The following is a 14234-nucleotide window of genomic DNA, read 5'->3' on the forward strand; positions in this document are numbered from 1 at the left end:
GGTGTAAGGTCTTATATAGCCTGTCTGACGTAATGAAATCATGTCTGACGTAATGAAATCACACCCGGGTGAACTGGGTGAACATAGCAACCATGCTCATTTTTTGAGCACAGACAGACAGACAGACAGACAGACAGACAGACTAACAAAGCCAGTTGTAGGAGTGGTTTACACCACTCAAAAATAAATATCAAGATGTTGTTCTGGTCACCTTGGGTCCTGGAAGGCCCACAGCACCACGGTCCCCTCTGGTACCAGTACACTTGCATGGTACAGCACAGCATTCCCTCTCAGCGATGTTGTCCTACAAAAACAGAGTGAAACACCAGCATTTAGAAACTAAATTCAAAGTTGAAAAAAAGGTTATAAGTGTATCTCACTGTATCTCTAACTTATATTATGTTATGGAGTTATGGCTCCTCACCAGCTCTTCCAGCAGCTCATAGTCCAGGTCCATAATGTTGACACGCAGGGGTCTGGTGTATCTGAACCCTCTGCCAAATTCCAGCATCACAGCCTCATCAAATTTGGGCACACGCTCCAGACCCACGAGGATGAAACTGTTCACACCTGTCAGGTACATAGCAGAGTTAAACAAATCATTTACATAACCCATGTTATGTAACATGGAAGTCATGTAGTGTCAGACAGTGTTGTTCCAAACAGAACAGTTCATTTTATGTTTGATACCTGATAGTCGAAGCTCCTCAACGCGTCCCCTCATTTCAGAGTATGGTGCATCAAGACCGTCAGTCAGATGAATGACAACCTTAAGGCGGTTAAAACAGAATTTACTTTCACATTTAATTTCAACACTGATAAGCTGAGTTTGGTGTGTGTGTGTGTGTGCGTGTGTGCGTGCGTGCGTGCGTGCGTGCATTATAATTCACCTTGACAACATTGTCCTGTCTGCTCTTGAACCTGTTGGTGTAAGCTGTGATGGTCCTGCCGTTGAGGAGGAAAGGCCCGCGGCTACGCAGGCCCTTGAAGGCCTCAAATAGCTCATCAGCGTTGTCTGTGAAGTCCAGCTGAGCCGGCTCGTTGGCAGAGTCCAGAGCCAGCATGCCCACCTGCACAGAGGGAACCTGGCCTGATGAGCAGCTAATGCTTGCCATCTTGGAGATCCTCTGAAGAATAGCACCCATCTTGCTCTGGAGGTTGGTCTGAGCAGCGAAGATATTCTGGGACGAAACGTCAAAGCCCACCAACACCTCCACATTGCAGGCTGTGTGTGACAGAGCAAGGTTGTTTTAGCATAATGGCTTGATCTTCTAACCAGAATAATTTCTATTATGTCAGAAGCATGACTTATGCTCCATTAGTCATGGTTATATGACGGTATATATTCGATTGTATTCATGAAAAAAAAAGAAAGATATTTATTTATTTATATATATATATATATATATATATATATATATATATATATATATATATATATATATAGTATACTCACTTTTGACGGCGTCTGTCACACCAGTGCACAGCTTCACACCCTTCACCTCATCATCCAGGGTCTCCAGGATCTGCTCGTTGAGCTCTGACAGCTCCTGGAACGTGCCGGCTCGAGCCACCGTGGATGGCTCGCTCGCCAGATTTTCCAGCTCATCCTCGATGTCACCCACTCCCACAGCGTAGATTCTCACCCCGGTGCTCTTCAGGGCCAGGGCTGCCGTCTTGCTGTCATCAGACGAGCGTCCGCCCGTGACGACCATCAGGATCTGCGGGACGCCCTCGTCCTTCCTGCTGCCCCGTTGTTTGACAAAGTGGTTGTTCTGAACGTGTTGAATGGCAGCACCGGTGTTGATCCGCCGTCCGCCTTTGTACTCGGTTTTGCCGATGGCGGCGATGATGTCGTCCTTGTTCTTATAGGTGTTCAGGTAAAAGACGTCATTGACGTCGGTGGTGTAGTGTGCCAGGCCGATCTGCAGGTGGTCTCTCTCGGTGAAGAACAGGTCAATGAGGTTCAGGATGAACTCCATTGTCTCTTTGAAGTTGTCCTTCCCCAAGTTAATGGAGCCGTCCACCAAAAACACAATATCAGCTTTCTTAGGCAAGGGGAGGCCTGATGCTGTGATTTGGGAAGTGGAGATATAACAGGGAAGGAGAAGTGAAGACAGGAGATGGAAAGTAATTGACTCAATGGAAAAAAAATCATTGTTGTTAATCTAAAGATGTATTATATTTTATTTTATAAACTCAAGGTTTGCATAACAGCTAGACCTCATTTACTGTATGTTGGATTAAGCACTCCCTATATACTTTGTTGGCTGGGGTCTCCCAGGGGTCTGTACGTGGCTCCCTCTTTTGTCCTAGTTTAAAAAGCAGGTGGCTAGCGCACATCCAGTTCTTTGCTGGTGCTGGACAAAAGGTAGATACATACAGAGAAGGAGTAGTCCGCACACAGTCTTTGCTCCAACAGTGTTAAGGACACGACGTTTTGGCCGTGAACGGCCTTCATCAGGTGATAAAGGCTGTGTGCGGACTACTACTCCCTCTTTTGTCCTCTCTACACAACATCTCTTTGCCGGAAGTAGCCAATCTACAAGCTCACAAACGCATAGCAACAACACCGTGAGCTTGTAGATGTGCTATTTTGTCAAATGTTAGCATATTATGACATGCCAGGAATAGGGATAGGGTTCATGTGGTTAAAATTCAATCTGTATGACATGTTATCGGAACAATCCAATATCACCGCTGTGTTTACATTTTGCAACTTGGTGACTGAGATCGCATACATTCACATTGAACCAGACTACCTCCAGAGGTGGTCTGACAGAACTAATCACACTCTCAGAGGGCAGTTTTATGCGTGTCTTAAGTACCAGGTCTTATTACTTAACTTAAGACCTGGAGAACTGATCAATGCTATTTGGCTATTCTGCATGGCCAAACAGCATTGACCACGCCTCCAGGTCTTAAGTTAAGTCATAAGACCTAGTACTTAAGACACGCATAATACTGCCCTCTGACTTCAATGTGTTCTGTGTTTTTACACCTTGCATTAAGATGCATTTTTCGATATCCAAATAACATATCCAGATACATATCATAGCAATGAGTAAATGACATATTAGTTTCAGCATTATTATGTATACAATTTCGTTTTCCATAACTTACTAGGATCTTCATAAATGGTGGGGACTTCCTCAGGCATAGACCCATTCAGCCTGGCGATAAATCTGTCATGAATGCCAGGCAGACTCGGGAACGTTGCGACCTTGAGAACATCCTCTGAGCTGGTGGCAATCTGAGTGAGCTGCCTTGTGTCAGCTGCACCAGCTCCGATACCAATGCAGTTGACTCTGGAGCCCTTGAGCAATGATCCGTAGAATGACAGATCACTAGGGGAACGGTCGCCAGTGAGAACCACAAGGTGTTGGGAAGCTTCTGCACGCACGCCTGCTGAGGATACCATCTCCTTCCTGATGACATACTCAATGGCCTCAGCGAGGTCAGACGATCGGCCGCCCATTTGACGTAGCCTCTTGATGGCTGACAGAACAGCCGGCTTGTTGTTGTGTGAGTTCAGAGAGAACTCCGTCTTGGCTTGGTCAGAATACTGGACGACACCAACGCGCACCTGGTCAGGATTTACATCAAGCTGTTGGACAGTGTTGATGATGAAGTCTCGGATGTGGGCGATGCCATCAGAACCGGTGGTGTCTGATCCATCAATGAGGAAAATTATGTCTTTTCTCCCAAGGTGCAGGTTGCCTACAGAGAAGAAGAGGATCAGGGTGTCATCACCATGTTCAGATGAGTAGTAGAATCTGAAACTTGCATTACATGTATAATAATGAATATATATGTATGTAATATATATGATTTTGTTGTGTAGTTGTTCTTACGTGTTGCCACCACAGTGGGAGGAACATATGCGTTGGCGATATCATCGGAACTCATGGTGTTGACTGAAGCAATGAGCTGCTGCTCCACATTTGGAAGCTGCTGGAAGCTGTTGACTGTATATACAAGCTCAGGCTTCAACGAGATCTGTCTCAGTTCATCTGCGTCTGCGTTCCTTGAGCCAATGGCGAGAGGCGCCACACGGCTAGACTTGAGATGGTGAGCTGGACCTGATACATCATCTGTCGACTTGCCCCCTGTGACAAGGATTAGGAATTGCGGGACACCCTCCTCAATACGGCTTCCCGCTGATCTCTGGTAGATGTTTTTGGCAACCCACTCGAGAGCACGTCCTGTGTTAAGGCTGTTCCCACCTCGACTCCGAAGCCTTGAGATGGCCTGGCGGACTTCATCTTTGGTAGAAAATTGGTTCAGGAGGAACTCTACCTTGGCGTCGTCACTGTACTGCACAACTGCGGTACGAACATTATCCAGTCCCACATCCAGCTTGTCCACAACCCGCCTTATCATGTCACGGACAGAGGGGAACTCACTGCGCACCGCTGTTGAGCCATCAATGAGGAAAACCACATCCCTCTTGTCTCCTGAGGCGGGTACTTGAACACTGGTTACCACTGTAAAAGACCATAAAGACAATTATACCAATGTTGGTTAGCTACAGTTTTTACTTCATCATACATGACAAGCCATAATTAGCCTTAGTTTCTACGATATATGTAAATGCAGTGTGAGAATTAATTGATAAAGCTATTTTGGAAGTTTGTGAGCAGCACACTAATGGACCACTTCACTATTTTGAACCTTATCTTCATGTGTCTCAGAGGAAGGCTATGGACAATTCAGAAACATCATCGTTGGGGAATCATTAAATAGAAATTGCAGACTTTCTATTCCTGGTTAATGACCAAACTTGCCTACCGATGATGTCACTGGTAGGCGGGTTTCTGAACTGTTCACCCCTCTTCTGAGACACAAAATTATACTTTTCCTTTTTGAGGGGCGCTAGCCCCTCCTATATACAGGTTTAATGTTTGTTTTTAGTTCAATGTTTGTTTTACAAACGCCATTGACAATGAAGGGAAAATTTACGTCATCTTGTCCTGAACACAAACATTAAATGCCATTAACAATAAAGAGAGGTTGTTGTTGCTATGTACAGTAGGCCTATATAGCAAAAAAAGAAATCTTGGTTTTCTTTTATTCAGAAAACTTTAGAAGGCGTTTTTAGAATCAGACGCAGGTCTAAATGGGTTAAGCAAAATAAATAAATTAAAACAATTATTTTGTACCATATTAGAAATAAAGGTATTAGAAATAATCAGAATGAGTAATATTACCATCGTAGGTTGGGAAAACTGGGCTTATACGGGCAATGTCGTCTGCTGACAATGTCAGAGTGGCAGTGATCTGGTCCTGTACTGTGTACAGCCCAGGGAGGTCCTCCACGGTGTAAGCAAAGTTAGGAACATATGAGACCACCTGGAGCTCTGTGGGATTAACGTCTCTGGTCCCAACACTGAGTGACAGAACGCCAGACTGTTTGATGGATGATGCTGACTGTCTGAGGTCATCTGTTGAAGGTCCGCTGGATACAACAATTACAAACTGTGGTACACCCTCTTGCTTTCTGCCACCACGTGCTGCAGTCAGAACATCTCGGCTGACAAACTCCACGGCCTGGCCCAGGTTGCGCTGCGTTCCTCCCCTTTGCGTTAATCCCGTGATGGCATTCACAACACCCTCTTTGGTTGTGTGTGTGTTCAGATACATCTCAGCACTTGGAACATCACCGTACTGGACCACAGAGATCCGGGCCTTGTTGTCGCCCACATCCAGGTTGTCCACAATCCTGCGCATGAACTCCTTGATGATGGGGAATTCCCGTCCAACGCCGTCCGACCCATCAACAAGGAAAACCACGTCCTTCCTGGCAACCTGGGACTCGGCTGAATGAAGAGGAGAATAAAAAGATAAAATCAGCCTCTGCAATGGGAAATGTTTTACCACTTAGACTCTATAAATAGACACCTTGACCAGGATCTGCTCTGTACTTGGTCCTCTTTTTCTTCCCCTCTTCACAAAATCTCTTCACCAAAACGCAATGCGTTGTGAGCTTGTAGATCTCCTATTTTTAGAGATCTATGTTCCCCCCGGAATAGGAATTCAAGTTATTAAATATGTGATTAATTACAAACGAAAGGAAAACAGCATTTTGACAGTGGTATTCATGAGTACTTCATACAATTTACATCATTCACAAGTTCCCAACATATAAATGGCACGGAAATACCATTTATATGGTATTGCAACTTACCTGTCACAGAAATCTGCTTTAAATGAAAGAGTACATCTGATAAAGTGTCAGGGAGCTCTCCAAAGTCACTGACTGGGAACACTAACGTGTTATTCAGAATAGCTGTTAAGGGATCAACAGGTTCCACACCGATGATGAAGCTGAGAATGTGACGGTTGTGTAGGGATTCTGCCTGTTGCCTAAGACTATCACTGGAGGGTCCTCCTGAGAGAATAATTAACAACTGTTTAATGCCCTCAACATGCCGACTACCAGCTATGGTTATGAAGACCTTGTCCAAAAGATGCTGTAAAGCTGCCCCTGTGTTCCGCTGACTTCCTCCCTTGTGCCTCAATGTTCGTATGATGCGGATGATGGTGTCTTTTGTTGAATGTGATCTCAAGAAGAAATGCACTTTAGTGTCTCTACTGTACTGGGCTACTGCAACTCTATCCCTGTATTTATCCACGTCAAGGTTTTCAACCACTCGTCGGATGAAGTCACGCATGGCTGGAAACCCTCTTCGGCTTTTGTCAGAACCATCGATGAGGAAAACAACATCTCTTCCCCGAGTGTGCAACTCTGCAGAGGAGAGTATGTCATGTGGATGAAATCGTTGACAAATCAAACTTCATGGGAAAAGCTGGAAACATGCTATAACCGTTGAATATAGCACAAGCAGGTGAAGTAAAACAATTTTAAAGAATGCCAACATCATTCAAAGTATGGAATGATGAAAAAAGTGTTGACAGGCAGAGAAGACGAATCCAGCATTTTATTTCAAAATACTGCTTTAAAGTTGACAGGTCCATGAAACTGCAGGAGGTCATCATGCTAGCAGAAAAGACGCAAGACTACTTAGCTCAATGTCCTCTTCAGGTGGACAATGGCAATTTCTTTACAATGCAACAATGTCAAAGAAAACACATTTTGACACAACTGGAGATATCAAAGAAAGATATCAAGTAAAAACAACCCATTGTTCTTCTATCAGAGAACAATGTCAGCCAAGCTTATGTAACATCCTGCAATTCAAAGAGAAACTTGGTTTAGAAGATTTGTAGAATATTTAATCTCTGCAAGAAGATATTAAAACTCATTTTTATCTGAAATATTTGCACTTGCACAGTTGACAGTTAACACATGGAGCCAGGGAGCAGCTTGGTTTTGGTTTGTAAAGGCTATCGTTGGGTATCATTATAGAAATGTGATCAAGACCTCAATTTAAGTCAACTCAATATTTTGTCATGAACAGTTGACTATTAATAAGGAGTGGATGCTTCCTTATTTCCTTCTAACTAATGCCATTACATCACTTAATTGGAATTCGTTACCACTAGCAAACTATTTCGGTTACACACCGGCATTCGGAAGCACGCTATTCGATGCGCTCAATACTATTACTAACCCTGTCCCTAACCCTAACCGCACGTGGAAGCCAAATATAGTCGGAGTGGCAGTGTGTGGGAATGCCACTCTGTTCCAAACTATTTCTTGAACATCCTGAAATCCAAAGAGAACAAAGAATGATGCAGGGTTTCAGAAACTTTCAGTTTAAAATGGCTCAGAAGATTTGAAGAATATTTCATCTTATTGTCTCTGCAATAAGATAATATGTTTAGAGATAGAAAAGGGGGTATTCTGATTAAACGGACAGTGAGAGGTTTAAGAAGAGAAAGTAGGAGAGAAGCTTCATTTGGATGAAATCCTGGGGGAGCACAAATGTCTAACTAACATGGATATTTTAAATAAAGGTAATTAAAGAGGACTTGGAGAGAATGGGTGGGGGGGGGGGGTGTAATACAAGTGTATGACTTTCATTATTTTCAACTAATGATCCAATGTATGACGGTTGTTTAAAAATGAAGTTAAATCTTTATATAATTGGTCCTTAATATTGATCATGATAAAATAAGCACAATTTATTTCCTACTCAGTCTGTGGACGGCTGTGGGCAGTTCAGAAACCCGTCCACCAGAGACATCATCGATGGGGAATCCAAGCTAATAGAAACTGCAGGGTTTCTATTCCTGAAAAGTTGCAATGCGAAAATGGAAGCCATCGTTCTCACGATAATACAAATCTAAATGTTTTTTGTTTAATAGAAAATCTGTCTACATGATGTCACTGGTGGTGGACGAGTTTCTGGACTGCACACAGCCCTCCTATGAGACACAGACAGGGTAGAAAGAAATTGTGATATTATCATTATGATTATCAAGAACATTAGTGAGGACCAATTATATGAAAATGTGGGTGAAGTGGTGCTTTAACAATTACGGTAAATCAAAACAATAATGAATTGTTATCAAAATAATAATTAATAATGATAAATATTTTGGCAACATGGAAAATGTAAAAGAGTAAACATACATCAGAAGATTACAATGATTTACCTGTCAGTCCCACATGTGAGACTTGAGAAAGAGCTGATAGAAGTTCGGGCTGTAGTCTTGGCAGGTCTGAAAACTCTCTTGCCTTGAAAATTAGCTGGGGATTTGTTGTGATTGTTTGCATTTCTCTAGTGTCATCCTGGCTAATAACAATGCCCATAATCTGGACTCCAAGATTTTTCAAATTGTGTGCAGGCCGGTTAAGGAAATCACTGGACCGCCCTGTGCTAAACAATACGAGAATCTGAGGGATGCCCTCTTGGCGCCTACTTCCAGAGGAGACAGTAAAGACGTTGTCCCTGACATATTGGAGGGCAGCCCCTATGTTGAGGGGTCTGCCTCCCCTGTGCCTCAGCCCTCTGAGCGTATCAACAATATCTCCTTTTGTTGTGTATGTGTTCAGATTGAAGTGGACCTCTGAATCTCTGCTGTATTGGACCACAGAAACACGGTCTTTGTTTTCACCAATGTTCAAGTTCTCCACCACTCTCTGAACAAAATCACGCATGGCAGGGAATCCATTCCTTGTGCCATCAGACCCATCCAGAAGGAATACTATATCCCTTCTGGCAGTGTCATCATCAACTGGGGAAGCAAAGACAGACATTATGTCAGATAAACTAGATAGAAATGGAGCAGAACAATCATCAGTGCTGGAAATGTTTTACTACTTCTTCAGTGACCCCTACACTTGCCCGAAACAAATGTTTTCCTCTACCACCAGAAAAAGGTCATGCCTGTTAACATACCTAACACAGTTGGTGATTCGGAAGTAACCTCAACAATCACTGTTTCCATGGAAGAGCGAAGTTTCTCCTGGACACTGGGGAGGTCAGTGAAGTCAGACACAGACACAGCATTACTGGGCTCTTGGGATATCTTTTGCAGTTCTCTAGCATCAGAGCCCCTTGTTCCAATTGCAAAGGTCAAGACTCCCATCTCTTTGAGAGCAGAGGCTGGTGTGTCAACATTGTCAAAGGACCTTCCGCCAATCAGCGCAATTAGTAACTGTGGCACACCTTCCAGGCGCCTGCTTCCAGCGGAAGCGGTGAAGACATTGTCTATCAAATACTGGAGAGCTGCTCCAGTGTTGAGGGGTCTTCCACCTTTGTGCCTCATGCCTCTGACAATGTCAAGGATATCACTCTTTGTTGTGTATGTGTTCAGATAGAATTGGACAGCTGCATCTCTGCTGTACTGAACCACTGACACACGATCTTTGTTCTCACCCACATTCAGGGTCTCTACCGCTCTCTGGACAAAGTCACGCATTGCCGGGAATCCATTTCTTGTGCCATCAGATCCATCCAGTAAGAACACAACATCCCTTCCGGGAGCACTGTTCTCAACTAGGGAACAGGAAATTGACATTACAATTAGGGTTCATATGTGTGTTGACTTTGTGAAACAGAGGTAATTTGACCTGATCACTTCAATGATCTGACCTTTTTCTTTTAAAGTGGTGCAACTACATGGACAAAGTTCAAACTGAAAGGAAACTAAATGTGGACACATTTTGAAATGAAAAGACACTCTGATCTCTGTTAAATGGTCAGTGTCTTACCAGTTAATGTTGGTGTCACGGGTGTAGCCCTCACTATGACTGTGCTCATGGCAGAGGACAGCTGCTCTTGGACATTGGGGAGGTCAGTGAATTCAGACACTGCAAAAGCATAACTAGGATCATAGCATATCCCTTGCAGTTCTCTGCTATCAGAGTTCCTGGTTCCAATGCCAAACACAACAATGCCCTGGTCTTTGAGAGCAGATGCTGGTGTATCTACATTGTCAAAAGACCTTCCACCATTCAGCAGTATCAGCATTTGTGGAACACCTTCCAGACGCCTGCTTCCAGACGAGGCAGTAAAGACGTTGTCCCTGACATACTGGAGGGCTGCCCCAGTGTTGAGGGACCTACCTCCTCTGTGCCTCAGGCCTCTGACCATGTCCACAATATCGTTTTTTGTGGTGTATGTGTTCAGATTGAAGTGGACCTCAGCATCTCTGCTGTACTGGGCCACTGAGACACGGTCTTTGTTTTCTCCGACATTCAGTCTGTCCACCACTCTCTGAACAAAGTCTATCATAGCTGGGAATCCATTTCTTGTGCCATCAGATCCATCCAGTAAGAACACAACATCCCTTCCGGGAGCACTGCGCTCAACTAGGGAACATGACATTTACATTACTATAGGATTCATGTCTGTGCGGTGACATGTGAAACAGAGGTCATTTGACCTGATCATATCAATTATCTGACCTTTATCTTTTAAAGTGGTGCAACTACTTGGACTAAGTTCAAACTGAAAGAAAACTAAATGTAGACATATTATTAAATTAAAAGACACTCCTGGTGTCTGTTAAACAATGGTCAGTGTCTTACCAGTTACTGTTGGAGTCATGGGTATAGCCCTCACAATGACTGTGCTCATGGCAGCGGACAGCTGCTCTTGGACGTTGGGGAGGTCAGTGAATTCAGACACTGCAATAGCATAACTAGGCTCATACGATATCCTCTGCAGTTCTCTGCTGTCAGAGCTCTTGCTTCCAATTCCAAACACAACAATGCCCTGCTCTTTGAGAGCAGATGCTGGTGTATCTACATTGTCAAAAGACCTTCCACCATTCAGCAGTATCAGCATCTGTGGAACACCTTCCAGACGCCTGCTTCCAGAGGAGGCAGTAAAGACGTTGTCCCTGACGTACTGGAGGGCTGCCCCAGTGTTGAGGGGTCTGCCTCCTCTGTGCCTCAGGCCTCTGACCGTGTCCACAATATCGTTTTTTGTGGTGTATGTGTTCAGATTGAAGTGGACCTCTGCATCTCTGCTGTACTGGGCCACTGAGACACGGTCTTTGTTTTCTCCGACATTCAGTCTGTCCACCAATCTCTGAACAAAGTCTATCATAGCTGGGAATCCATCCCTTGTGCCATCAGAACCATCCAGTAGGAACACTACATCTCTTCTGGCAGTTCTTTGATCTACTAGGAGAATCAGAAATCAAAAACAAATGATTTCAACATACCTTTCTACTAGCTGCAAATTATTTGTCAGTTTGCTATACATGTGTTGCCTATGCTAAGCGGGATATTGGGTGCACGCCGGGAGCTAACAAAGCAAGTGTTGTCTTACCTTCGACTGTTGGGGTTGTGGGGGTCTCTTCAACACCTATGGTGTTGAGAGAGGCAATGAATGTCTGCGGGACATTAGGGAGGTCAGAAAAGTCAGACACAGACTGGGCATAATTAGGATCTGAGGCAATCCTCTGAACCTCTCTGCTAGAATTTCTAGTTCCGATGCCGAAAATCAAAACACCGTCCGACTTGAGGGCGGAGGCTGGTGTATCAACATTATCACTAGAACGCCCTCCGCTCAACACAATCAGAATCTGAGGGAAGCTCTCTTGACGTCTACTTCCAGAGGAGGCAGTAAAGATGTTGTCCCTGACATGTTGGAGGGCTGCCCCGGTGTTGAGGGGTCTGCCTCCTCTATGCCTCAGCCCTCTGACCGTATCAACGATGTCTTCCTTTGTGGTGTGTGTGTTTAGATTGAAATGCACCTCTGAATCTCTGCTGTATTGAACCACAGAAACACGGTCTTTGTTTTCACCAATGTTCAAGTTCTCCACCACTCTCTGAACAAAATCACGCATGGCAGGGAATCCATTCCTTGTGCCATCAGACCCATCCAGAAGGAATACTACATCCCTTCTGGCAGTGTCATCATCAACTTGGGAAGCAAAGACAGACATTATGTCAGATAAACTAGATAGAAATGGAGCAGAACAATCATCAGTGCTGGAGATGTTTTACTACTTCTTCAGTTGTCCCCTAAACTTGCCTGAAACAAATATGTTTTCCTCTACCACCAGAAAAAGGTCATGCCTGTTAACATACCTAACACAGTTGGTGATTCGGGAGTAACCTCAACAATCACTGTTTCCATGGAAGAGCGAAGTTTCTCCTGGACACTGGGGAGGTCAGTGAAGTCAGACACAGACACAGCATTACTGGGCTCTTGGGATATCTTTTGCAGTTCTCTAGCATCAGAGCCCCTGGTTCCAATTGCAAAGGTCAAGACTCCCATCTCTTTGAGAGCAGAGGCTGGTGTGTCAACATTGTCAAAGGACCTTCCGCCAATCAGCGCAATTAGTAACTGTGGCACACCTTCCAGGCGCCTGCTTCCAGCAGAAGCGGTGAAGACATTGTCTATCAAATACTGGAGAGCTGCTCCAGTGTTGAGGGGTCTTCCACCTTTGTGCCTCATGCCTCTGACAATGTCAAGGATCTCGCTCTTTGTTGTGTATGTGTTCAGATAGAATTGGACAGCTGCATCTCTGCTGTACTGAACCAATGACACACGATCTTTGTTCTCACCCACATTCAGGGTCTCTACCGCTCTCTGGACAAAGTCACGCATTGCTGGGAATCCATTTCTTGTGCCATCAGATCCATCCAGTAAGAACACAACATCCCTTCCGGGAGCACTGTGCTCAACTAGGGAACATGAAATTTACATTACTATAGGGTTCATGTGTGTGGTGACATGTGAAACAGAGGTCATTTGACTTGATCACATCAATTATCTGACCTTTATCTTTTAAAGTGGTGCAACTACTTGGACTAAGTTCAAACTGAAAGAAAACTAAATGTAGAAACATTACTAAATGAAAAGACTCTCTGGGTGTCTGTTAAAAAATGGTCAGTGTCTTACCAGTTACTGTTGGAGTCATGGGTATAGCCCTCACAATGACTGTGCTCATGGCAGCGGACAGCTGCTCTTGGATGTTGGGGAGGTCAGTGAATTCAGACACTGCAAAAGCATAACTAGGCTCATAGGATATCCTCTGCAGTTCTCTGCTGTCAGAGCTCTTGCTTCCAATTCCAAACACAACAATGCCCTGCTCTTTGAGAGCAGATGCTGGTGTATCTACATTGTCAAAAGACCTTCCACCATTCAGCAGTATCAGCATCTGTGGAACACCTTCCAGACGCCTGCTTCCAGAGGAGGCAGTAAAGACGTTGTCCCTGACGTACTGGAGGGCTGCCCCAGTGTTGAGGGGTCTGCCTCCTCTGTGCCTCAGGCCTCTGACCGTGTCCACAATATCGGTTTTTGTGGTGTATGTGTTCAGATTGAAGTGGACCTCTGCATCTCTGCTGTACTGGGCCACTGAGACACAGTCTTTTTTTTCTCCGACATTCAGTCTGTCCACCACTCTCTGAACAAAGTCTATCATAGCTGGGAATCCATCCCTTGTGCCATCAGAACCATCCAGTAGGAACACTACATCCCTTCTGGCAGTTCTTTGATTTACTAGGAGAATCAGAAATAAAAAACAACTGATTTCAACATACCTTTCTACTAGCTGCAAATTATTTGTCAGTTTGCTATGCATGTGTTGCCTATGCTAAGCGGGATATTGGGTGCACGCCGGGAGCTAACAAAGCAAGTGTTGTCTTACCTTCGACTGTTGGGGTTGTGGGGGTCTCTTCAACACCTATGGTGTTGAGAGAGGCAATGAATGTCTGCGGGACATTAGGGAGGTCAGAAAAGTCAGACACAGACTGGGCATAATTAGGATCTGAGGCAATCCTCTGAACCTCTCTGCTAGAATTTCTAGTTCCGATGCCGAAAATCAAAACACCGTCCGACTTGAGGGCGGAGGCTGGTGTATCA

The 14234-nt window shown here is 44.5% G+C and overlaps 3 protein-coding genes across 3 annotated transcripts in view; all 3 read right to left on the minus strand.

Annotated features, from left to right (window-relative positions):
- Positions 1 to 14234, minus strand: part of col6a3 (collagen, type VI, alpha 3) — a 96222-nt gene that overhangs the window by 17874 nt on the left and 64114 nt on the right. Inside the window, exons 8-15 of the mRNA XM_079517510.1 lie at positions 5211 to 5819; positions 3855 to 4487; positions 3124 to 3720; positions 1457 to 2071; positions 891 to 1225; positions 691 to 769; positions 425 to 570; positions 212 to 304 (exon numbers count right to left, since the gene is read on the minus strand). Of these exons, the coding sequence (XP_079373636.1) occupies positions 212 to 304; positions 425 to 570; positions 691 to 769; positions 891 to 1225; positions 1457 to 2071; positions 3124 to 3720; positions 3855 to 4487; positions 5211 to 5819 (3107 nt within the window). The remainder of the gene's footprint in view (positions 1 to 211; positions 305 to 424; positions 571 to 690; positions 770 to 890; positions 1226 to 1456; positions 2072 to 3123; positions 3721 to 3854; positions 4488 to 5210; positions 5820 to 14234) is intronic.
- Positions 8281 to 10739, minus strand: LOC306935530 (collagen alpha-3(VI) chain-like; the record flags this gene model as incomplete). Its single annotated transcript, XM_079518631.1, has 3 exons — positions 8281 to 8331; positions 9349 to 9908; positions 10124 to 10739. 3 exons carry the CDS (start codon positions 10737 to 10739, stop codon positions 8281 to 8283), a joined length of 1227 nt encoding a protein of 408 aa, XP_079374757.1.
- LOC306935532 (collagen alpha-3(VI) chain-like) lies at positions 10920 to 12977 on the minus strand (the record flags this gene model as incomplete). The annotated part of the gene is made up of 3 exons (XM_079518635.1): positions 10920 to 11542; positions 11691 to 12287; positions 12455 to 12977. 3 exons carry the CDS (start codon positions 12975 to 12977, stop codon positions 10920 to 10922), a joined length of 1743 nt encoding a protein of 580 aa, XP_079374761.1.

Source organism: Electrona antarctica, assembly GCF_951216825.1.
Source record: "Electrona antarctica genome assembly, chromosome: 13".
NCBI lineage: Eukaryota > Metazoa > Chordata > Actinopteri > Myctophiformes > Myctophidae > Electrona > Electrona antarctica.